Source organism: Chiloscyllium plagiosum, chromosome 9 (genome assembly GCF_004010195.1).
Source record: "Chiloscyllium plagiosum isolate BGI_BamShark_2017 chromosome 9, ASM401019v2, whole genome shotgun sequence".
Classification (NCBI taxonomy): Eukaryota; Metazoa; Chordata; class Chondrichthyes; order Orectolobiformes; family Hemiscylliidae; genus Chiloscyllium; species Chiloscyllium plagiosum.
The window spans coordinates 84885189-84907212 of NC_057718.1; the positions used below are offsets into that span (position 1 = coordinate 84885189).

The 22024-nt window shown below is 39.2% G+C and overlaps 2 protein-coding genes across 4 annotated transcripts in view; one reads left to right on the forward strand and one right to left on the reverse strand.

The window, feature by feature from the left end:
• The window catches only part of ninl (ninein-like), a 151720-nt gene extending 145920 nt beyond the window's left edge, over window positions 1-5800 (forward strand). For both annotated transcript variants that reach the window (XM_043696419.1, XM_043696420.1), the window contains exons 25-27: window positions 1815-2027; window positions 3566-3679; window positions 4357-5800. In XM_043696419.1, coding sequence (XP_043552354.1) covers window positions 1815-2027; window positions 3566-3679; window positions 4357-4545 — 516 coding nt within the window. In that variant the 3' untranslated portion in view covers window positions 4546-5800. The remainder of the gene's footprint in view (window positions 1-1814; window positions 2028-3565; window positions 3680-4356) is intronic.
• A 222-nt stretch (window positions 5801-6022) lies between these two features.
• The window catches only part of gins1 (GINS complex subunit 1 (Psf1 homolog)), a 36764-nt gene continuing 20762 nt past the window's right edge, over window positions 6023-22024 (reverse strand). For both annotated transcript variants that reach the window (XM_043696426.1, XM_043696425.1), the window contains exons 3-7: window positions 18817-18915; window positions 16967-17057; window positions 11480-11596; window positions 6984-7058; window positions 6023-6248 (exon numbers count right to left, since the gene is read on the reverse strand). In XM_043696426.1, coding sequence (XP_043552361.1) covers window positions 6180-6248; window positions 6984-7058; window positions 11480-11596; window positions 16967-17057; window positions 18817-18915 — 451 coding nt within the window. In that variant the 3' untranslated portion in view covers window positions 6023-6179. The remainder of the gene's footprint in view (window positions 6249-6983; window positions 7059-11479; window positions 11597-16966; window positions 17058-18816; window positions 18916-22024) is intronic.

Below are 22024 nucleotides of genomic sequence, written 5' to 3' on the forward strand. Positions count from 1 at the left end.
TATCAGTTTGGGCATGTTTTTTGAGGGAATCCTGAGGGACAGGATTTACATCTATTTGGAAAGGCAAGGACTGATTCGGGATAGGCAACATGGCTTTTTGTGTGGAAAATAGTGTCTCACTAACCTGATTGAGTTTTTGAAGAAGTAATGAAAGTTCTGGGGAGTGTTGCTTAACAGAGAGACCTTGGAGTGTAGGTTCATAGTTTCTTGAGTTGCAGGTAGACAGGATGGTGAAGAAGGCGTTGAGTAAGCTTGCCTTTGCTGGTCAGTGCATAGAGTAAAGTAGTTGGGAGGTCATGTGACTGCACAGGACATTGGTTAGGCCACTTTTGGAATATTGCATGTAATTCTGGTCTCCCTGCTATAGGAAGAATGTTGTGAAACTTGAAAGGGTTCAGACAAGATTTACAAACATGTTGCCAGGGTTGGAGGATTTGAGCTATAGGGAGAGGCTGAATAGACAGGGGATATTTTCCCTCAAGCGTCAGAGGCTGAGGGGTGACCTTATAGAGATTTATAAAATCATGAGGGGCGCAGATAGGGTGAACAGCTGAGGTCTTTTCCCCAGGCTGGGGGAGTTTATAATCAGTGGATGTAGGTTTAAGGTGAGAGGGGAAAGATTATCAAAGCAACCTAAGGGGCAACTTTTTCATGCAGATGGTGGTGTGTGTATGGAATGAGCTGCCAGAGGAAGTGTCAGAGGCTGGTACAATTACAACATTTAAAAGACATCTGAATGGGTATATGAATAGGTACAGTTTAGAGGAATAGTGGGTAGTGCTTTTACCTGTCAGAACTACTTTACAGGGTAAAAACAATGACTGCAGATGCTGGAAACCAGATTCTGGATTAGTGGTGCTGGAAGAGCACAGCAGTTCAGGCAGCATCCAAGGATTTCGAAGCTCCTTGGATGCTGCCTGAACTGCTGTGCTCTTCCTCTGTACCAGCCTCTGACACTTCCTCTAGTACAATTGCAACATTTAAAAGGCAATTGGATGGGTATATGAATAGATACAGTTTAGAGGGATATGGGCTAAGTGCTCGCAAAAGGGACTGGATTAGGTTAGGTATCTGATCAGCATGGAGGAGTTGGACCAAAGGGTCTGTTTCTGTGCTGTACATTTCTATGATTTAGGTGAGAGGAGAAAGATTTTAAAAAAATTGCCCCCATGTCTTTTTTGTGTTTCCTGTATGGAATGAAATTCCAGAGGTGGTGGTGAATGCAGATACAGTTACAACTTTTAAGACAGTCCAGTAAGTACATGAATAAGAAATATTGAAGTTACATGGGCCAAGCGCAGGCAGGTGGGATTAGTTTGGTTTGGGATTATGGTCGGCGTGGACTAGTTGGAACAAAAGGTTTGTTTCCATGCTGTATGACTCTTATTAGGTTAGATTAGATTACTTCGTGTGGAAACAGGCCCTTCGGCCCAACATGTCCACACCGACCCCCCGGATGCACAACCCACGCAGACCCATTCCTCTACATTTACCTCTTCACCTAACACTACAGGCAATTTAGCATGGCCAATTCACCTAACCTGCACATTTTTGGATTGTGGGAGGTAACCGGAACACCTGGAGAAAATCCACAGAGACACTGGGAGAATGTGCAAACTCCACAGTCAGTTGCCTGAGGTGGGAATTGAACCCGGGTGTCTGGCGCTGTGAGGCAGCAGAGCTAACCACAGTGCCGCCTATAAATGTTAAATATTTGTCAGATACTAATCCTATAAAGTGCCTTGGGATGCTTTACAATATTTAGGTTCTCTACTGCTCCACTAACCAATGCTCTCCTGTTTCTCCTCCCCTAGTTGTTAGAAGCTAAGACCAACTTGCTGCTCTCCCAGTCTCAACACCTGCATGAAGTGCAACAATTAAAGGAGCAAATTGGCAATACTGTGCCCAAAGCTCAGTTGACAGAATTACAGCTGAAACTAACAGTGGAAGAGCAGAAAGTACAGCAACTTCAAGAACAGATCGCTGCTCAGGCTAAGGAAGCAAACAGTTTGATGTTTGAACAACAGGTAAAGAACAAGTCCAGTGCTTTAATGTGATAAAATATCTCCAGTCAGTTCACAGCAGTGCAGTCAGGCATTGAACTCCAAGCCAACAACACAGAAGAAAAAAATAAGTTTGAAAAAGGAAATGTAGAAGTTTCTCGAAAGAATTTGAAAATCTGGATGGCTGAAAGTATAATTGTCAACAGTGGAGTAAGGTAAACAGATGTGCATGACATTGATACAACTGCAAAGATCTTACAAGGTTGTAGAATTGGAGAATGTTATGGAAACAAGGGTCAAGGAAGGATTTTAATGAGGCAGAGGTGGACCAACAAATGCAGATCAGTAAGAGCAAGCATGATTTAAAAAATATATATACATGGTATGTTAGTGCCATTGGCAAGATCAGTAGACATTTTCCGTCCCGAATTGTCCTGGAGGGTTTCTCATCACCCCTGTACTCATTATTAACGTGTAGGTTAGCAATGCCTCAAATTTAAGAATCTCATCCTCTATCTCTAGTGTTTCAATTCCGCTTTCCTTTACGTCCTCCTTTCACCTCACCATTGACAGCCGTCTATGCTTTAAGCTTGAAATTCTTTCTCTAAATCATTTTGCTTCCCTGAAACAACTCACATCTGTGCCATTATCTTTGTGGTATTTTCACATTTTTGTCTGTTGAAGCTCCCATGAAGTACTTTGGCACAATTTAAAATATTAAAGGACCAAATATAAATGCAAGTTGTTGTAATGAGTTTGATTATTGAATGCAATCCCAAATTGCTTCATTCTGCGATACCTTGTAATATGAAGAAACATATCCTATTCACCATAGGCTTGACTCTCAGGATTTTGTTTAATTCTTTTGCTATTTTGAAATGAGATGAAGAACTTCAGTTAAGTGGAGAAATCAGAGGTTATGAGAGGTCATCAAAATTATGAAGCTTTTTGATAGGTGATGGGGAAAAACTGTTTGCAGTAGCATGAGAATTTATTTTTATGCAGAAAATTGTTACAATCTGAAATGCATTTCTTGACATTGAAAATGACTGTGGTGGAGATAGATCCAAAAGGGAACTGGATATATACTTAAAACTAATTAATAGTACCTTCCAAAAGTTGGCATTGGCACGATAGGTTAAATGGCCACCTCCTTGTATTGGAAATGCAGTGGAATACTGACACTTCTGGAATGATACAAGGAGAGATGATGACCTAGTGGTATTATCGATAGACTATTAATCAGAGATCTAGGTGTTGTTCTGGGGATCTGGGTTTGAATCCAGCCATGGCAGCTGGTGGAATCAATCTAATGGTGACCCAACCATTGTCAATAGTTAGGGAAAAAAAAATGCCATTCTTATCCGATCTGGCCTACTTGTGACTCCAGACCCACAGTAACATGGTTGACTCTTAACCGTTAGAGACGAGCAATAAATGCTGGCCTACCGGTGACACCCACATCCCGTGAATGAATAAAACAAAAGCCAGGTTAAGAGTTTGGAAAAAGTGAAAAATTGATTTCTCTTATTCAAGAGACTGGACATTGTGTTCCATTTCAGGAGGAGTACAAAAGACTTCTAAAGCAAATGGAGGAAAGAATGGAGGAGGTTGAACAAAAGCTGAAACATGTACGAATGATGCTTCAAGATAAGGTGAACCAGCTCAAGGAACAGGCAAGTAAATTTAGCTACAAGGTTAATACCAAATAATATTATGGCAGTCACAAACCACTGCCTTAGATCTTGATGTGAACAGAAATACATTACTAAAATAAAAGATATGCAGTGTTTATCAGACTTGCACACTTCAGAATATCTTAAATGTAGGATTTACAGGCAAAAATAAGCTAGTTTGCCTCATAAGATGCCCCTATCTTCAATGCAACGACACCACTTTTTCATTATTAAGGTCCTTTGGGTGTTTCTCATCTGGCGACACATTTCTCTAGACTGTAAGGACTCCGCAGTAATAAATTCAGGCTTGTTTGGGTGGTGTGAGGATTTTAATTAAATGCATTATTAATAATAGCTTGCTGATTGACATTGGTTGCTAGTCTGGAAATGCCATAGATTTTTACACACTGTTTTTAGAGTTTTAGTAAAATGGGGTTGAACTCCATGTGGGCCAAAACACCAAACAGTGCAATCAATACCAAGATTAAGTGAGTAAAGTCACCTTGTGCTGAAAATAACTCCTTCAAACTCAATGTGACTTGCACTTACTCCAAAGAAAATTGGCCCATTGTGGCGGAGTGCTCCAGTGAAGCATCTTTGGACATGTTACTATGCTAAATACTGCATAAATGCAAGTGTTTGAGTGTAACAAATTGATTATCTTTTTTTGCCTGCAGTATGCAAAGAATGCCAAGTCTGATTCGATATTGAAGGATCTGTATGTGGAGAATGCCCAGTTGATGAAAGCTTTGCAGATCACAGAGCAGCGGCAAAAAGGTGCTGAGAGAAAGAACTTCTTGCTGGACGAGAAAATCGCAGCTTTAAACAGAGTGTTAAGAAAAATTGCTCCAGCCTCTCTCTCTTAACTGTGTCAAAACACCACCATACTCAACATTTTGGGTTGATGGTCTTAAAATGGTAACACACTTTTTACAAAGCAAATAATAGTCCTCCATCCCAATAAAGTTATTTTGATTCTGATCTTTCCATGTGTAATCAAGTCCTCTCTTGGTATTCTATTCAGATTCTTTTCCTCTAAAATGCAATGCTCCAAGTCTTTGTACAATTCTGTTTTATGCACCAACTCCACTGCTTATTAGGACATCTGTTTTATACGACTTGACTGAAGATGATCAACTTTTCCCATCAATAAATCACACTAACGTGCTTGCTCCTATCTTTGAAAGAGACTTAAATAATTGGTATGGATTTTCCTGAGGATAGATGCATCTATGACAATAATGTAACAGTAACAGCCCTCAAAAGACTTCACAAACACTCAAACCCTTGTTGGGGTCTGTACTAAGTACATTTTTGTATGTCTATATCATTCATCATACTGTTGAGTAAATGGGATATTGATGTTACAATTTTTTTTACATTCACTGTATTTCATCTTGTTTTGTCATATTTACTTTTTTCCTAAAGTAGCTTGATTACTGGAAGTGCAAAATGGAATTTTGATATGAGAACTATGTACAAATGTTCAGTTATTTGAAGACAATTTGTAAATGCTGACCCTGCTGTGCAGAAACGATTTTTAAAATTTAACTGACTTTTGATACTATTGATAAACTTTTATAAAATTAAAAATTATCCAATTATACTGATTTGAATTATTTACATACTTTCAAATAATCTGTATAGAGATGTTTATGACACACCTATGGGGAGGGGGAACTGTGAGCGAGAAGGCCTGGGTTTAGAAGTATAGACACTACCACTGTGGCATAAACCAATTTATTCGCTGGATTTTTTTTAAAATCAACCTGTTCAGACATATTATTCACATCTTTGAAGAAGGTAGGACTCTAACCCAGGCCTTCTGGGGCAGAGATAGGGACACTTTCACTGTTCCAAAAGTGCCAAATAAATTCTATGGACATTTTCTAATCAATCTATTAGAGTTATTATTACATACCACCTGGAGGAGGCATGAGGAAGAGAGAAAACTAAACCCAGGTGTCCTGACTCCGAATACAGCCAATCTCACTGCAACTAATGAAAGTTTTTTTTATAATTCCCTTCATGTTATATAGATCAGTTCATGCAACTGAGGTGCAGACTCCCATAGCATGATCATGCTTTGTACCTTTGGTAAATATCCATATTCGCTTGAGTATACAATTGTAGTAACTAACAAATAGCAACCCATGTCTGTGATGTAGACTTAAAATTACAGATCACTGATCTCCAGTTTCTTATTACAATCTCCGATTTGTCTGATAACTACAAGGCCTATTATAATTCTCAATGCTCCTTAAACTATAAACATAAACCTCATGAAATCTTACATGAAAATTAGTGTTTCTAATTATAAAAGGAGAATTAAGCTAACAGCCAAAGAATTTTAAAACTTGCTGAAAAGTTAAAGCTGATGTTCACAACTAAATCACATTTTAGTTCAACATCTACAAGATACTGCCAAGACACGTCAAAGCAGCAGTTTTAAGCAAGTAACCGAAAGGGAATTAAAAAGTAATTTTCTTTAAACTTGAACTCAGGACAGCACGTGCTCCAGGATCCCCTGACGAATTAGCTGTTCACATTTCCACCTGGGCATAAAATGCTGAAAGAAAACCAAACACCATAGATTAATGATTTTATTTTCCTCTAGTGAGATCGAGAAAGAGAAAGATGGGGAAACCACCCATAAAGCTAAATCCTTAGACTTTCTCAATCGAATAAAATTGACAATGACATTATTAATATAGGAAGGACCTGCTAAAATCGAATAGTTGGTCTCCCCCCACAATGAATGGCCTCAACTATCAGAACCAGAAATTGCTTCTGAAGAACCTCAAGTGACTTAAATAAGCTCTGGGTGATCAGGCTGTCTGCTGCCTTACATGGTAATAGGAATGCTTCAGGCAGCCACCCGCTGTCTTCCTGTGCTGTTTTGCCAAATTAAACAGGTCTCAAAGTTTAACTCCTTTGGTGGTTAAAACACTTTGGAATGGACCAAAAATCTTAACTGAGAATCATTACAGTGAATATAATCTATAAATATTACAAATGTAGAACAGCAGTAGTTGGAAGAGCTCCTGTCATCTAATATTTAGGATTACTGGCCATTAAAGAAAAATACCTTCTGCTCCTCTGATGTTTTTATAGGATACTTTCTGTTCAAGTAATCCATTTTCTATCTTGTCCATAGTGGCATAGCTTTCATAGTTTGTGCTGTGTCTTAAATACTTTTAAAACTACAATCATTGACTTCTTATTTCTGAAATCTAGCTTCTATGGGAAAGAAGTTTTTAAAAAAAATCAAAACAAGATATATAGAAAGCAGTCTTAATATTACCTGGCTGTTTTTCTTCAGAAGCACTGTAGTACCATCATCAATTTCATATTCACCATAATCTTTCAAACACCTTACCTAAAAGTGGGCAAGAAGACCCATAAAAAGTATCAAGTCTTGCATTTATACATGGCACTTTATTTGTTAAAAACCAAGAAATCCACAAGACTGATAACCAAAACAAATCAACACTCAACCATATATGGAAACATTAAGACAGGTCAGCAAAAGCTCAGATTGGTTTTCAAAGAGCTTAAAAAGAAAGAGGAGAAAATTCCCAATTTGAGAGCAGAGACAGCAGGGGTCAGATCTGCAGAATAACTGATGACAAATCAGGGATGCATAGACATCAGACTTGGGAGAAGTTCACTGTTCCCAGAGGAATGAACAGGGCTAGAGTTGGGAGGGGAAGAGAACTTGAAAGGATTTGAACAAATGCTAATTGGGTTGATATACGCCAGAGAGTCTTGGGATGAGCATGAAGTCATGTTTTCTTGTTGCTTGTTTATTCAAGTAGTGTTATTACAAAGAAAATCTAAAAAGTATCAAAATGTATCATATAATGTGCCTAAAATAATTTTCCACTGCATTGTGAGAACTAATTGCACTTTGAGTATTAATCTTGTCATACCACAATAAGGAGACACTGAACATAAGCCAATCAATATGCTTTGAAAGGAGCATAAATAACACTATCAGTCAAATTGACTGGCACAAAGATCCAGATTCTCTTCCCTTGGCAATTCTGCAGCAAAGATTTAGGAATATTGTCCTCATTGGTTGCAGGCCTGCTGGTGGCTAGTGAGGCTTATGACTGGCATGTTTTTCCACATTGGGTGCTGAAGGTGTAATTGCTGCTGGGAACAATGGATCTATCTTACTTATTTTCTCTTTCATACTGGTTCTTCGTTCAATCTCAAAGGTTACCGTAGCATTCCCACCGTGTTATCTCCAAAAATCAGGATCTATGACTAACACCTCCCGATGGCGATGGTCAACGTGACATAAAGGAGTGGGATTTGAAATACTTACGTGGGACCCCTCTGTTCTATTTACCCATGGTCAACTCACCATACAACACTATCTTGGCAGATGACCATCCACCTGATGAACATGATCCATGCAACACAATTGGCATTGCAGGAGAAGGGCTGTTTCCAGGACTTCAATGTTCATGATGCAATTCTGCCAGCAGATTTAAAATAAGCTATGTAAGCAGTGCCGATGGAGCATGTGACAGTGATGGATCCCATGTCCTGGCACCACAGAGAAGGGTGATGAGGACTACAGCCTTATACATTTTGATCTTGGTCTGTTAGTTGCTCCACAATTTTTATTAGAGTCTTAAACATTGCTAGAAGTGAATAAGTAGTTGGAGCTTTTTATCCTATACTTACCATTCCTAAGAAAAACTACTTCTAAACAAGGACACCAATTTGTACAGCATGAGAGAAGGCTGCTGGTTGGGCCATCGTTGGCATGGACATGCAGCAAGAACAGTCAACTGTAAACCTTGGTTCTTAGACTAGGTAGATAAGACGCTGGTCAGGTTGGTGCCATGGGTGTATAGAAAATATTGAAAAAATGGTAATGGAGACTCCTAGTACAAAACTTGCAATACATGTATAAATTACTTTTGCTTACATAAAACAGAGTCCTGTGTATTAACGCATGCAGAAGTGAATCACGCTGTGAGCTCAACTAATAGACTGGTTCCTGGCACAATTCTTAGGACAGTCCAAGAATCCAAATTATCATCATGCCAATACAGGCCAGCCAATCAACACCCTCTTATGTTATATAAAATAGTACTCTGTTCCACTGCTCTAAACCCCTCCCCTCTGAACACAGTAAAGATAGTGTCTCAAAGTGGAGTGTATTATTTCCCCTTCCAACTCTATTTTGATTTAACCCCTGCCCTCCCCTTCACTGTTTGATCATGCAGCAATGCCCCTCTGTGAAGGGCACTTGTCACTGGCCACCCTGGTGTTTCCTTTCTTCCTGGTGGTGGAAATCGAATAAAGGTTTGTACAGCTGTGGTCTTTCACTGTGTCTCACACCTGCACACACAACATGGGTGCTGGGGAAAATATAAGCACTACCACAGTTAGGCAGTAGTGTAGGGGTTTCAAATAAAGATATATATGGTGATTTAGAGTTTCCTCAGTTTAAGGTACTGACTCTGTGCTGGCTGGTGCTACAGTCAGTGTGATCCTGCTGTTGTTGGTTTCTGCAAAAATAAAAGTCTCCCTTGTCCTCACTTACCACCCCACCAGTCTCCGGATCCAATACATCATCCTTAAACACTTCCACCAACTCCAACTCAGCCCACAACCAAGAACATCTTCCTCTACCCATCCCTCTCTGCCTTCCGCAAGGACCGTTCCTTTCAACAGTCCTTGGTTTGTCTCATTCTCCCCACCAACCTCTCGGAAACCCGAGGTACCAGAAAAGATGCAAAACCTGCCAGTACACCAACTCCCTCATCTCCATCCAGGGCTCTAAATAGGCCTTCCAGGTGAGACACAGGTTCACCTGCCTCCCTTCCAACCCAGTTTACTGCATCAGGTGCTCCCGATGTGATATTTTCTACACCGGGGAGACCAAACGTAAACTTAGAGAATGATTCGCTGAGCATGTCAGCCAGGCCCGCAGGGGCTGATCGGACCTCCAAGTCACCACTCGTTTAAATTCCCCTTCCCGCTCCCTTTCCAACATGACCATCCTTGGCCTCCTCCACTGCCGCAATGAACCGAACTGCAAATTGGAGGAACACCACCTCATCTTCCACCTGGGCAGCCTACAGTCCGGAGGACTCAACAAGAGTTCTCCAATTTCAAATAACCTCCCTTCCTCCGACTTCCTTCCCAGCCCCTTCCACTCCTCCCAGCCACCTATCAAATTCATTCCTCCCAATGATCAACCAAGTATTCTCGGCTTGTCTTCACCTATCTCCACTTCATCACCCTGCCCCTGCCACCCCTTTTACCTGCAGCTCCCCCTACACCCATCCCTAGTCCTGAAGGGTTACACCCGAAAACATCGATTTCTCCACCTCTTAATGCTGCCTGGCTTGCTGTTTTCTTCCAGCCTCCTGTCTACCCACTTTGGATTGCAGCATCTGCAGTTTTGTTTTTTGTCTCATTATGATAAGGAACCAGGATGAGTAGCCAAGCTTTAAGGACTTTCTGTTCAGTATCAAATGCCTTGGTGAGGTATACAAAGGTGGCAAACTAGCCTTTATATTGCTCTCACATTTCTTAATATTTGTAGTTTGAAAAAAATAATGTCTGTGGTCCCTCTGTCAATCTCTGAAACTTCATTAGCTCTCAGAAGTTTTCTTCTGCAAAGATAGGTACAAGCCTGTTCATATGTATTCAAGCCATGATCTTCCCAGCAATAGAACAGAGGGTGATACCACAGTAGTTGGAGAAGTCTGACTTCTCTGTTTTTGCACTAGTGTATAAGAGCAGCATCATGAGATCCAGTGGTATCCTGCTATTTCCAAAAGGCCATGGAGGTTGGCACATAGGATAAGCTATCATTGTTCAAAACTTCAGATGGAATTTCACAGACTCTGAAAGCTTTAGTGCTCTTCATCTGGTTGATGCAGTCAGGTTCCTCCTGAGTTGGGCTCTCATCAAAATGACAGTTATTTGACACAGTTATTGTTCTTTTATATCCTTTGTGTTTGGTATCAAAAGTGCACTGACCAGCAATCCAGGACTAACTAACTGTCGATGTATAGCATCTTACTATTGTGGTCCACAATACAGTGTAGTGCACTTTTGATTCAAAATAGGATGGTTATTTGAACCACTTGTAATCTTTCTGCCTTGATTGTTATCTTTGTCAAGGAGGACATCTAATCTGGTGGTGTTCATAATTTCTCCTATCAATTTACCCATCAGATGAGACAACGGGCAGTTGGAGCCTGCAATGAGAGTTGGACATAGCTGAGGACCAATGATTCCAGTCCACCCTACATGTAGGATGCAACTGATTGAAAACGCAAGGAGGCTACATCTAGCTGAATACCCCATACTGATCTATACAAACTCATTTAACATTTGAAGACCTCAAGAGGGGAAGGGAGTTCATACCACATGGACTGGCTGTAAAATTTGAAATTTCATACTAAAGGGTATACTTGGGCTGCCTTACATATGAAGAATGTGATAGGAATATACTAGTTTAGTTTCTTCAGAGCATATGAAACCAACATTAGGGAGAAATTTTTTTTGCTGTTTCAGGAGTCACTGTCATTTTCAGAACTTTATTCAAGTGACAAAACTGTAAAAGAAATACATTTTATCACTGCTTCATGTGCAGATTTGTTAAAAATTATGAATAAGTTCATTAGACAATACACCACCTTACTTCAGATATTAGAATTTGATGTGTATTAAGGATGCTTCTTCAGGAGCCACAATGATCAATATTCTTCAGTTTACAGTTGAAACTTATGCACTGGTCACTAAATTCAAGTTATGACTTACTTCAATAAACAAACTTTTTGGAGGTTTCATATCTTGAGTTATATCCAATCCTCCTTCACCTCCAATAGACCTCATGTATGTGGCAAGTGACTTTTTGTACTGGTTGAACCATTCAGTCTGCAGTGGAAAAAAAAAAATCAAACTTACACAAAAGGAACTACTGAAACTGAATAATTACAAGAATAGCAGTGTTGCACAGAAAACCTCAGGAAAACTACCCCATGAGGAGAATACTTCAGGAATTCCCCAAACCCAACTTTACTGGCTAGGAACTCCACCTTTAAAAAAAGGTTCAAACATTCTGTTTTGTGCCACACAGTTTATATGGTCAGCAATTTGATAAACTATCTAAAATGTTAAAGCCAGCATACATTGCCCTGCCTAGTAACCTTTTGTTATTATTTTTGCAATGGTTTAAATGACTTGTTTGGTCACTTCAGAGACAGTTCAAGAGTCAACCATGTTGATATGGGATTGGTGTTACATAAAGGCTAAACTGGGTAAGGACACTAGGTTTCCTTTATGAACCACTTGGATTTCACAAGAATACAACTTCATGCTACTCAAGACTTTGCTTTTTCTAGATCATTAGCCAAGGTCACTGGAATAATCTAGTAACATACTATAATATGATCACAGCCTTCAATGTAGAAATGTTAAAACTTAACAATAACATGGCATTTAAATAGCATCTTTAACACTAAAATTATCAAAATGGAGAAATTATCAAACAAAATTAGACACTGAATCAGGTAAAGAGATCAACAAAAAATGTCAGGTGAATTCTTCAAGCGAGAACCAGGACAAATAGGCTAATTGGGGAATGTAAAGGAAAATAAGACTAGCAAATAAAAGCATTAGAACTGAATGGCAGTAACACAAAAGGGAACCCAGCAGTCTTCTACTGACAGTTAAGTGAGTAATAAGTAGTGGAGTGGGCCTATTGAGGATACAGAGTGTGACATATTTAGTGGTGAAGGGCAAGGCTGGAATACTTAGTAGACATCAATGCCAAACACTTTAGGAAATTACATGGTTTAGCTTGTATCTCAGGTTGCAGGAGTAGAGATAACAGAATGTTTTGCTGTAATCCTCTAACCTACCCTTGATATGCAGAAGGCCAGCAGATTTGTAAATGGCAGATACTGCTTCACTAACCTAATTGTTTTATTTTTGAAGTAGTAACAACACAGAAAGTTAAAAAAAAAGACAAAGAACTACACAAAATGTTGGTGAACTAAATTCTCTCACAAAATAGATCCTTAGTGCAAAGTTGGATTATAAATATTGGTTTAAGGACAGAAAATATAGCAGTTTGTGCTAAGTGGTTAGTTTTCAAACTGGAGGATGGTAAACAGTGGTATTCCTGGAACAAGGAATAAAATTTCAAATCTAGTGATCATACTAAATTGGGGAAGTGGCAATCAGTGAGGTTATTACTGATCAACTGCAACAATTGGGTAATCCAGCAGATTGGAAAGTAGTTTATGGAAATAAACACAAAGAAATTGATTCACCCCAGGATTGGGAAAGAAAATACAGATTAAATGGCAGTTATAAAGAGTGTATAGGGACAGTGGGGCTTGACTGGGTGTATGGAGATAGTTCTTTGGTGGCAGGACAAATTGAGAATAATTAGTGAAGTAAAATCTAAAGAACTTCAGATGCTGTAAATCAGAAACAAAAGCAGAAGTTGCTGGAAAAGCTCAGCAGGACTGGTAATATTGGGTTCTGAAGAAAGGTCACCAGACTGGACATGCTAACTTTGATTTCTCTTCATAGATGCTGCCAGATGTGCTGGTAATTAATGAACATTTTAGGATCTCTTAGGTTTTATAAAGAAAGACACAGAGTTAGGAAAGTTATGCTAAATCTTTAGAAAGCTCTGGTTAGGATTTGGCCATAACTGTAATAGTATGTCAAGTTTCTGCCACTACACCTTATGAAGGATTTGAAAGTCCTTGCAGAGACTTACCAGAATGGTTCCAAGGCTGATGTATGTTAGCTACAAGGTTAGTTTGGAGAAGCTGGGGTGGACATCTTGGTAGTGATATTAAATAGATCTGTACAAGATTAGACAGATTTGGAGAAAGTGACGACTGCAGATGCTGGAGATCAGAGTCGAGGAGTGTGGTGCTGGAAAGGCACAGCGGGTCAGGCAGCATCCAAGGAGCAGGAATGTTGACGTTTTGAGCATAAACTCTTTGTCAGGAATGAAGAGCTTAGGAGCAGGAGAGTCAATGTTTTGAGCATAAGCTCTTCATTCCTGACAAAGAGCTTATGCTCGAAACGTCGACACACCTGATCCTTGGATGCTGCCTGACCCGCTATGCCTTTCCAGTACCACATTCTTCAAGACAGATTTGGATAAGGTAGACAAGGAAAAACCTCGCTGGCAGATGGCTCAAGGATTTGTAGACAGACGTGCAAGGGGAAGAACATTTTTATACTGCGATTGTTAACGACCTGAAAATTGTTGTCCAAGAGGGTGTTGGAAGCAGAAATCAGTGATTTGAAAATAGAAACGGGATGGGTGCTGGTTGGAAACAAGCACTGAAGAACTAGAGGGATATAGTGAGAAGATGGAGTGGCTGGATTACTCCAAGAGGAGATGGAACGAATGCCTTCCTTTTGTGTTGTAAATGACGATATGAGGATAAGTGATTAAACAATTGATTCAAAGTTTTTAAGGAGTATATTAAAATAGCAGTATGTGGTTGGAAGCTGTAAGGAGGAAATTGCAAAACTTAAGGATCTAAGCAGCTCAATCATGGAATGAAAAACACAATGATAAGCAAAAGGCCACAAATGGATGAATACAGAATTCTTAGAGGGCTGCATAGCTTGACAAGGTTATAAAGATATGGAGGGATGAATCTACAAATGGAATTGAAACAAAGTTGCACACTTTTAAAATCAAGGTGTGGCTGGACCAGAAAAATCAGCGAGCATAAGAATAATGGATGAACAGGGCTTGGTGTGAGTTTAAATACAAGTAACGAAGTTTTCAATGAACTCAAGGTTATGGCTAATGCAAGGTCGGATGTGGACAGACAGAACACTGGAATTGTTTAATCTAATGGACAATGGGTGAGGCTTTCAGCAGATAAAAAATGATGAGACATAAATGTACAAAGCTACAGGTGGAAGCAGACAATCTAGGTGATTGAGAGTGGAATTGGGCTGACATTTCAACTCAGTCTAATGGAAGCCTAGGATGAGGCAGGAATAGGAGCACATACCCACAAGTCAAGACTGCTATTGCACCAAATCAAAATATTTAGCTCATTAAAAGGATAATTCCTGGCCAGGTTGGGGAGGAGATGTAATGCTAAATATTTCTATTGCAGTTTTCTCATTCACTTATTCTTTAATTAGGCACAAATGGCTATTTTTAGTTTACTTGCAAAGATTGCAAAAGCAAAACTCTGGAGTTCTCTATAGATTCAGCTTTGGCTCTCTGACTTATTTCCCCTGTGCCATCAGACAAGGAGTCCATTTCCACATGGTTAAGGAAGACAACCAACTCCACTTTGCTAGATTTCTTTTTCCATTCTAATGTCCAACAAGCTTCTTGTCAAAACATCTAATCTTAAGAGTTACAATATGTTTCAACTACACATTGGAAAGACCAAAATTATCACCTCCAGCCTCTTCACAAGCACTGCGTTCTCATCACTGTCTCAGCTTGAACCAGTCTCTTTTTAATGCGTCCCTGACCGATGTCAACCCAAATGCTCAAAGTTCACTTTCACAGAATCACAAAAGAGTTTTGGCACAGGTGATCATTTGACCCATAATGTCTGTGCCAGTTCTTCAAATTCAAATCATTAGTCATTGCTAATTTACTGCTTTTCCCCCCCCAAACCCTGCAGGTAATTTTTATCCAAATAATCATCCAATACTCTGGAATGCCTTAATTGAATCTGCTTCCATCACACTACCAGGAGCAAGTGTGTTCCATACCCTAACTACTCACTGTGTGAAAGAGATTTTCTTGTATCACATTTGCTCCTTCTGTAAAATTCTCGAAACCCTTGACCTCTGATCCTTAATTCTTTTACAAGTGGGAATAGTTCCTCTCTAAGTTCTATCAAGCCTGTTTATGACTTTAAAGACGTACATCAACTTCTCTAAGACTTCTTTCCTTGAAGATGAACTGTGCTAACTTCTTCAATCTAGCTTCATAACTGAAAATTCTCATTCTTGGAGCCATTCTTGTAAATTGCTTCTGGACTCTCTTCAATGAATTAACATCCTTCCTATAATGTGGCATCAATTACTGTATACAACAATCCAACTGAGGTCTAACAAGCGTTTTATATGCAACATAAACTCCTTGCTCTTGTACTGTATGTCCCTATTAATACAACTAAGGATTACTTTATTAATTACTCTTAAATATCATGCCACCTTCAGCAATCTGTGTACACATACACGCAGAACCCTCTGCTTTAGAATTGAATTCCCTATTTTGTACTGTCTTTCAATGTTCTTCCTATCAAAATCTATCACCTCACACTTCTCTGCACTAAAAACCCATCTGCTACTCATCTGCCTACACCTGTATGTGTCCTTTTGAAGTTCTAAACTGATCTCTTCAGATTACAATTCTTACAAGTTTCATCATCACTAATCTACATTCACCTACACTTCACTGCTCACCTCTGTTCCATCGGAATTCAGTGCCAACTGAAATTCTCTCATGCGCTTTTATCATTCCTCCACTCATCTACAGTACATCAATACATTCCATATTGGCTTTCCACCTCTGCAGAAACTCTACCACACCCAAAACCTTTCTGTCTGTATCACCATCATATTAGTCATTTGTCACTACTCCTGGCCATTTAATCACTCAAATTTAAAAAAAGTCTTCCTCATGTTTAAATCCTCCCCTGTCCTTTACAGGTCATCACCCCTGCAAACCTCCCTGACACACCTATATGTTTTTAACACAATATCCTTCATATTTAAATCATAATTTGCATGTCAAGGGGAAGACGTGGTTTTAATTTGTGGAGTTATTTCAAGCTTGGTGCAGAAGATTCAGGTTTGTTTTGTTTACATCCATTTAATGAAGTTATAAATCCTTGACTTGTTCAGTATTGACATCAGCAGCAAATAATAACAACTGCCTCTCCTCTTTTGAGATCAGCTGCCCAGATCCCACTTCTCTGGAACTCTTTTCCTTGCTTTAAGGTGCTTCTTCAATCCTACACCATCATTCAAACTTTTCAGTTGCCTAATATGTATTGGCATAATATTAAAATGGAAGAGAATGAAGAACTAATAAATGGAACTACAGTCTTTACCCAAGGTGTGGAAAATGACCTGCTCTAATATTGAAATATCAATGATTCCATGAATGACCAAAACTAAATTAGTGTGCGACACTAAAAGAGTCCAGGCAGAGTTGGAAGGACTATAAACAGTTTTTCCTCATTCAGTTTTAGGCTCTGACATTCTATTATAAAACAGCCATACCTCCTCAGCAGCAAAGTGGAACCGAATTCTCGATGGTAGAACACTTCCATATTCCCACCTCAATGATCGAATTCGCAATAGACGGTCATATCTGTGGAGAAGACGACAAATTGTGTTTTAGCTGAATCCTTTATGCTCCAGTTTCTCCTCCTCTTTAAACGTTTGTTACATCGTGTAGGTGGTACCTACATCACTGCCTGAAATTTTAGTGGTAAACATGATGCTCATCAATTGGGCTGCTTAGTCCTGGACGACTGTCAAATTTCGTGAGTTTTGCTGGAACTGCACTTATTCAAGCAAGTTGGGAATATTTCAAGTAAAAACTGAAATGCTAGAAACACTCAGCAGTTCAGGAAGCATTTGTAGAGAGAAACAAATGGTATCTGACTTTTTGAATATTTATAAGATTTTGTTTTTATTTATGAATTCCTGTATCCACAGTAATTTGTTTCTCCACTTGAATATTTTATCTCTTTCCTGACTTGCGTAACTTGGAGCTGATGAATAGACTGGAGTCTAGTGCCAGTTACTCACTAAAATTCTTAGCCTATGATTTGCTTATGGTGTTAATATTTACGTGGCTGGTCCAGTTAATGGTAACCCCCCTTAATACTGCTGGTGGGGTTTTCATCAATGGAAATGGTTAGACTCTCTTTTGTGATACAAGCGTTGGCTTACCTAGTCTCAGTCCAAGCCTGAATGTTGTCATAACCTCATTGCTTTCATTTCTGTTCTTCAGAAGACACCTATCCACAATGGCTTTCTTATTTAAAAAAAAAACTGCAGTACCTTTGTCAATCTATTTAACTCTGGATCCCAAAGTTGTCCTTCCCTGACAACAGCCATGGAAATCAGTAGATCGATCCCTTCATAGTCCTTTTCAGAGAACCACTGTTGAAAAGCACCTCAATAAGGGTCTTAAAAGTCTAGTCTACTCCTTACCATCTTTATAGCCTGATCCAGTTTTACAATTCTGCATTCCTCCAATATTGGCCTCTCGTGTATCCTCCAAGTCCTTTGCCTCACCTTTATTGATCTGCCCTAGCCAAAATTCTAGAATTCCTTCCCTAAGTTCTTACATCCTTTTCTTTGGCTACTGTGAAATCATAAAACAATCTATCTTCATATAGCAATACTAGATCACATGCAGAGGACAGCAATTTAAGATATTTGAGAAAAGATACAACAGTGACGTGAAGAAAACACTCTTTTGCTGTGTTTGTGTTTTAGACACAGCAAGTGATTAGGATATGGAATGCACTGAGAATGGTGTAGGCAGACCAAATTAAGGCTTTCAAAACACAATTGGATAATCACCAGAAGAGAAAAAAACAAATGCATACAGGAAAAGGTAGGAATGTGAGATTACTTGAGTTGCAGAGTGCCAGCAGCAACTGAGGGCAGAATGGCCCCCTTCTGTGCTGTACCTTTCTACAACTTGTGATGGTGTGCATGGACTCTAGTATCTTATCCTAATATCAATGTTCCAGGTTCATGTTAGACAGAATTGTATCTTAGCAAATGCCACTTTCTAAAAAGATTTCAAAATAATCTGTTAAAGGATGGTCCCTCAGTCACTGGTCATATCCAAAAATCTCCTAAAATCAAACTAACAGTCACTAACTAACCAAACAGCAGCTGGAATAAATTTAATATGTATAGATGTCAATCATTAATTGCATGTTAGCAGCAGAAAGTTAAGGTGCTTTTACAACTTGAAATAATGCGTAAAATTGCACCATGACGATTTACTTTTGATTATATTGCATTACAGAACTGAAGAATAGAAAGGCAATCTAATATAAAGATTAAGTTCAGAACCACAAGATCCCATAATAAATATGACATACAGATATGCTAAAATACAGCGTTTATTCCTCAGCAAACAGCAGTGGCGAAACTTGATTGTTGGGATTAAGTCTGTCCTGCCATCAGATTTAGCCTCATTCCTACAAAGGAAACAGAACACAATGTACAGACTTGTTTTGATTACTATCCTCACTGGCTGACAATCTAACATTTTGTCTATGAAACAGGTACATTATTCCAGAACATAGTGAAAAGCTAGCTTCAAAGGCAGGTATTAAATATAATAAAAATACGCAGCACAGAACAATTACAAGTCAAACAATGATCTTTAGGCGAAAGTGAGGACTGCGGATGCTGGAGATCAGAGCTTGAAAATGTGTTGCTGGAAAAGCGCAGCAGGTCAGGCAGCAAAGGAACAGGAGAATCGACATTTCAGGCATAAGCCCTTCTTCAGGAATGAGGAAGGTGTGCCAAGCAGACTAAAGATAAAAGGTAGGGAGGAGGGACTTGGGGGAGGGGCATTGGGAATACGATAGGTGGAAGGAGGTTAAGGTGAGGGTGATAGGCTGGAGAGGGGGCGGGGGCGGAGAGGTCGGGAAGAAGATTGCAGGTCAAGAAGGCGGTGCTGAGTCTGAGGTTGGGACTGAGAAAAGGTGGGGGGAGGGAAAATGAGAAAGCTGGAGAAATCTGCATTCATCCCTTGTGGTTGGAGGGCTCCTAGGCGGAAGATGAGGCGCTCTTCCTCCAGGAGCTGTGTTGCCATGGTCTGGCGTTGGAGGAGGCCAAAGACCTGCATGTCCTTGGCGGAGTGGGAGGGGGAGTTAAAGTGTTCAGCTACGGGGCAGTTGGGTTGGTTGGTGTGGGTGTCCCCTGAAACGTTCTGCAAGTTCTTTGCTTGTTTAAGGAGGTCATTGTGGGAAGTATGAAAAACTAAACATTGGATTACCTTCCAGGTAGAGATGAGCTGTCTCAATAAGAAGAAGTTGAATTGTTCCTATGGTTTCCAAGAACAAAAGGGCACGGGACATCCCAAGAATGTCACATTGCTATTGGGATAAATCAAGGGGAGGTTTTTTTTGTTTTTCGATTTTATCTGTGCGATTTATTACAAAAAGCAGGCAGTTAAAATCTGAGTCTGGGGCAGGCGCTGGAGACCAGAAGCAGGAAGGCGGTCAGGAACCAGTTTTTTATCCCCCAACTTAAAGTTACTGCATGCTTTTTATTAACCAGCACCTATAGGAACAGGAGTGCGCTGGCTGATCGAATATTCCGGATAATCAAGAGATACACATAATCGCAGTAAACCCTAACCAAGCAAATATCAATATCCCTCAAAATTCTATGTAAAAACATCAACACATCTCCTAAAATCAATGTCAAACACACAGTGAGTAACAGAATCTTAAGGAAGGGGGTTTACACATTACTGTTACACTTTATTTACAGCATAAATACTCTGACACTGTGGTATTTGAGGTATAAGATTTTAGCCAGTTTATCAAATGTGCAGGTTGATAAAGGCACCTTTTAAAACAAAGTTTGCTTTAGTCAGCAAAACTGCAGTGATGCTCATGCTTGAGCAAGGGAGTCCCCAGTCATGAGGTGGTGAAAGGAGAATGAAATCGGTCATCCTTATATGTACTGGCATACACCTGTACGTGCAATCTCTGAACAAATAGTAATGTGGTTGACTCTTAAGTGTTCTTTGAAATGGCTTTGCATGCTTTCAAGGACAATTAGGAATGGGGACCAAATACTGGTATTTCCAGTGAAACCTATAGTTCTTGAAAGAAGAGTTGGAAAATTAGGCTGGTCAAGTGGAAATAGAAGGATTTCGAGAAATAATTCAGAGACCGACAAGAACATGGATGATAATTAAAGTGAAGTTTGGAGATTTGTGGTATAACTTATTTTGCTCCCACGTGAATTGAATGAATCTGCAAGATCTTGGAAAGGATACGGTAATTCTTGAAAGGCAATTCAAGTAGAATGAGGAGTGCTCTATTGAGTTTTCAAGTGTAAAGTACAAGTGTTTGCAATTATGTTCGATTAAAAGTACTTTCCTTAACTCTTGTACAACACAAGTCTTTTTTTAAAAAGATGAAATCTTATAGTGTAATTTTTTCAGTTATTAACTCAGGGTTCAAATTAAATTATTGGCCTCAACAAAGATCATAACAGTATGGTTCAGTAATGCGTTTCAAGAGCTCAAGGGTCCTTGCCAAATTAAAACACTGCTTGATTTATAAGCCTTTCACCACAGGCATAATTATTCTAGCAATGTCCCCTCAGTGACAGCAGTAGCTCAAGGTCGGAGTGAAATACATACTTGTCTATCTCAGCACAATCCTTGGCTATAGTCAAACGTGTGGTGATTAACAATGCCACTTACTATAGTGACTGTGCTATAGTGTCAACCAATATGGAGTAAGGCTCCTCACCACCTCTCTTTCAAAAGTGGAAGTACATATTGACTGGCTTGTGCACAGCATTTGTACTGGACATTACGGCCAGTGGAATTAATTTCAAAACACAATGAGGTTCAATTTAAACTTGAAGTAAATAGTAGACATAAAAAATCTGTCAAACTAAATTAAGATGCTATTAAGCAAGGGTCATTGACACTAGCTGAACAATTCAAATTCTGTATTTATTTCAGTGGTAGTTTGAAGGGGACAGGATCCAGGATTTGTACTGATGTATTGGGGATCAAACTTGCAACCTCATTAGGTTTCTTTTTGACAAAAACTGGAGTTTCAAAAAAAAACAATGATCACTCACTGTCCCCTTTAAAGTGAGAAAACAATTATTGCATAACTAACACTTTTGTTTGTCTACATACTTATACAAGATTCAGAAATTAACATTCTTAAGATATGAATGTTATTTCTCACAGTATCCAATGTTTGCACTGATGAATCCATATGAAGTTCTATTAAGCTATCAATTACATAAGCACCAAAATACTAAATGGATCCTTCTCTGCATCAATGATGCATCTTAATTGTCTGCTGTCCAATTAATGAATTTCTAAGGATAAAACCAAGACTTTGAAGGGATTTATAGATTTAAACAGTTCATACTGATTGTCAGTATTGGAAAACTTGCTTGGAAAAGAGAAAAAGTAAAGCATGATTGCGAAGCATTGTTCAATACTTAGTTTAACAACTTGCATAGTTGATGGGGTTTTCAGACACTGAAAAAATTAATAACCCCCTTATGAGATTTGCTCATTACTGTTCTATTTCG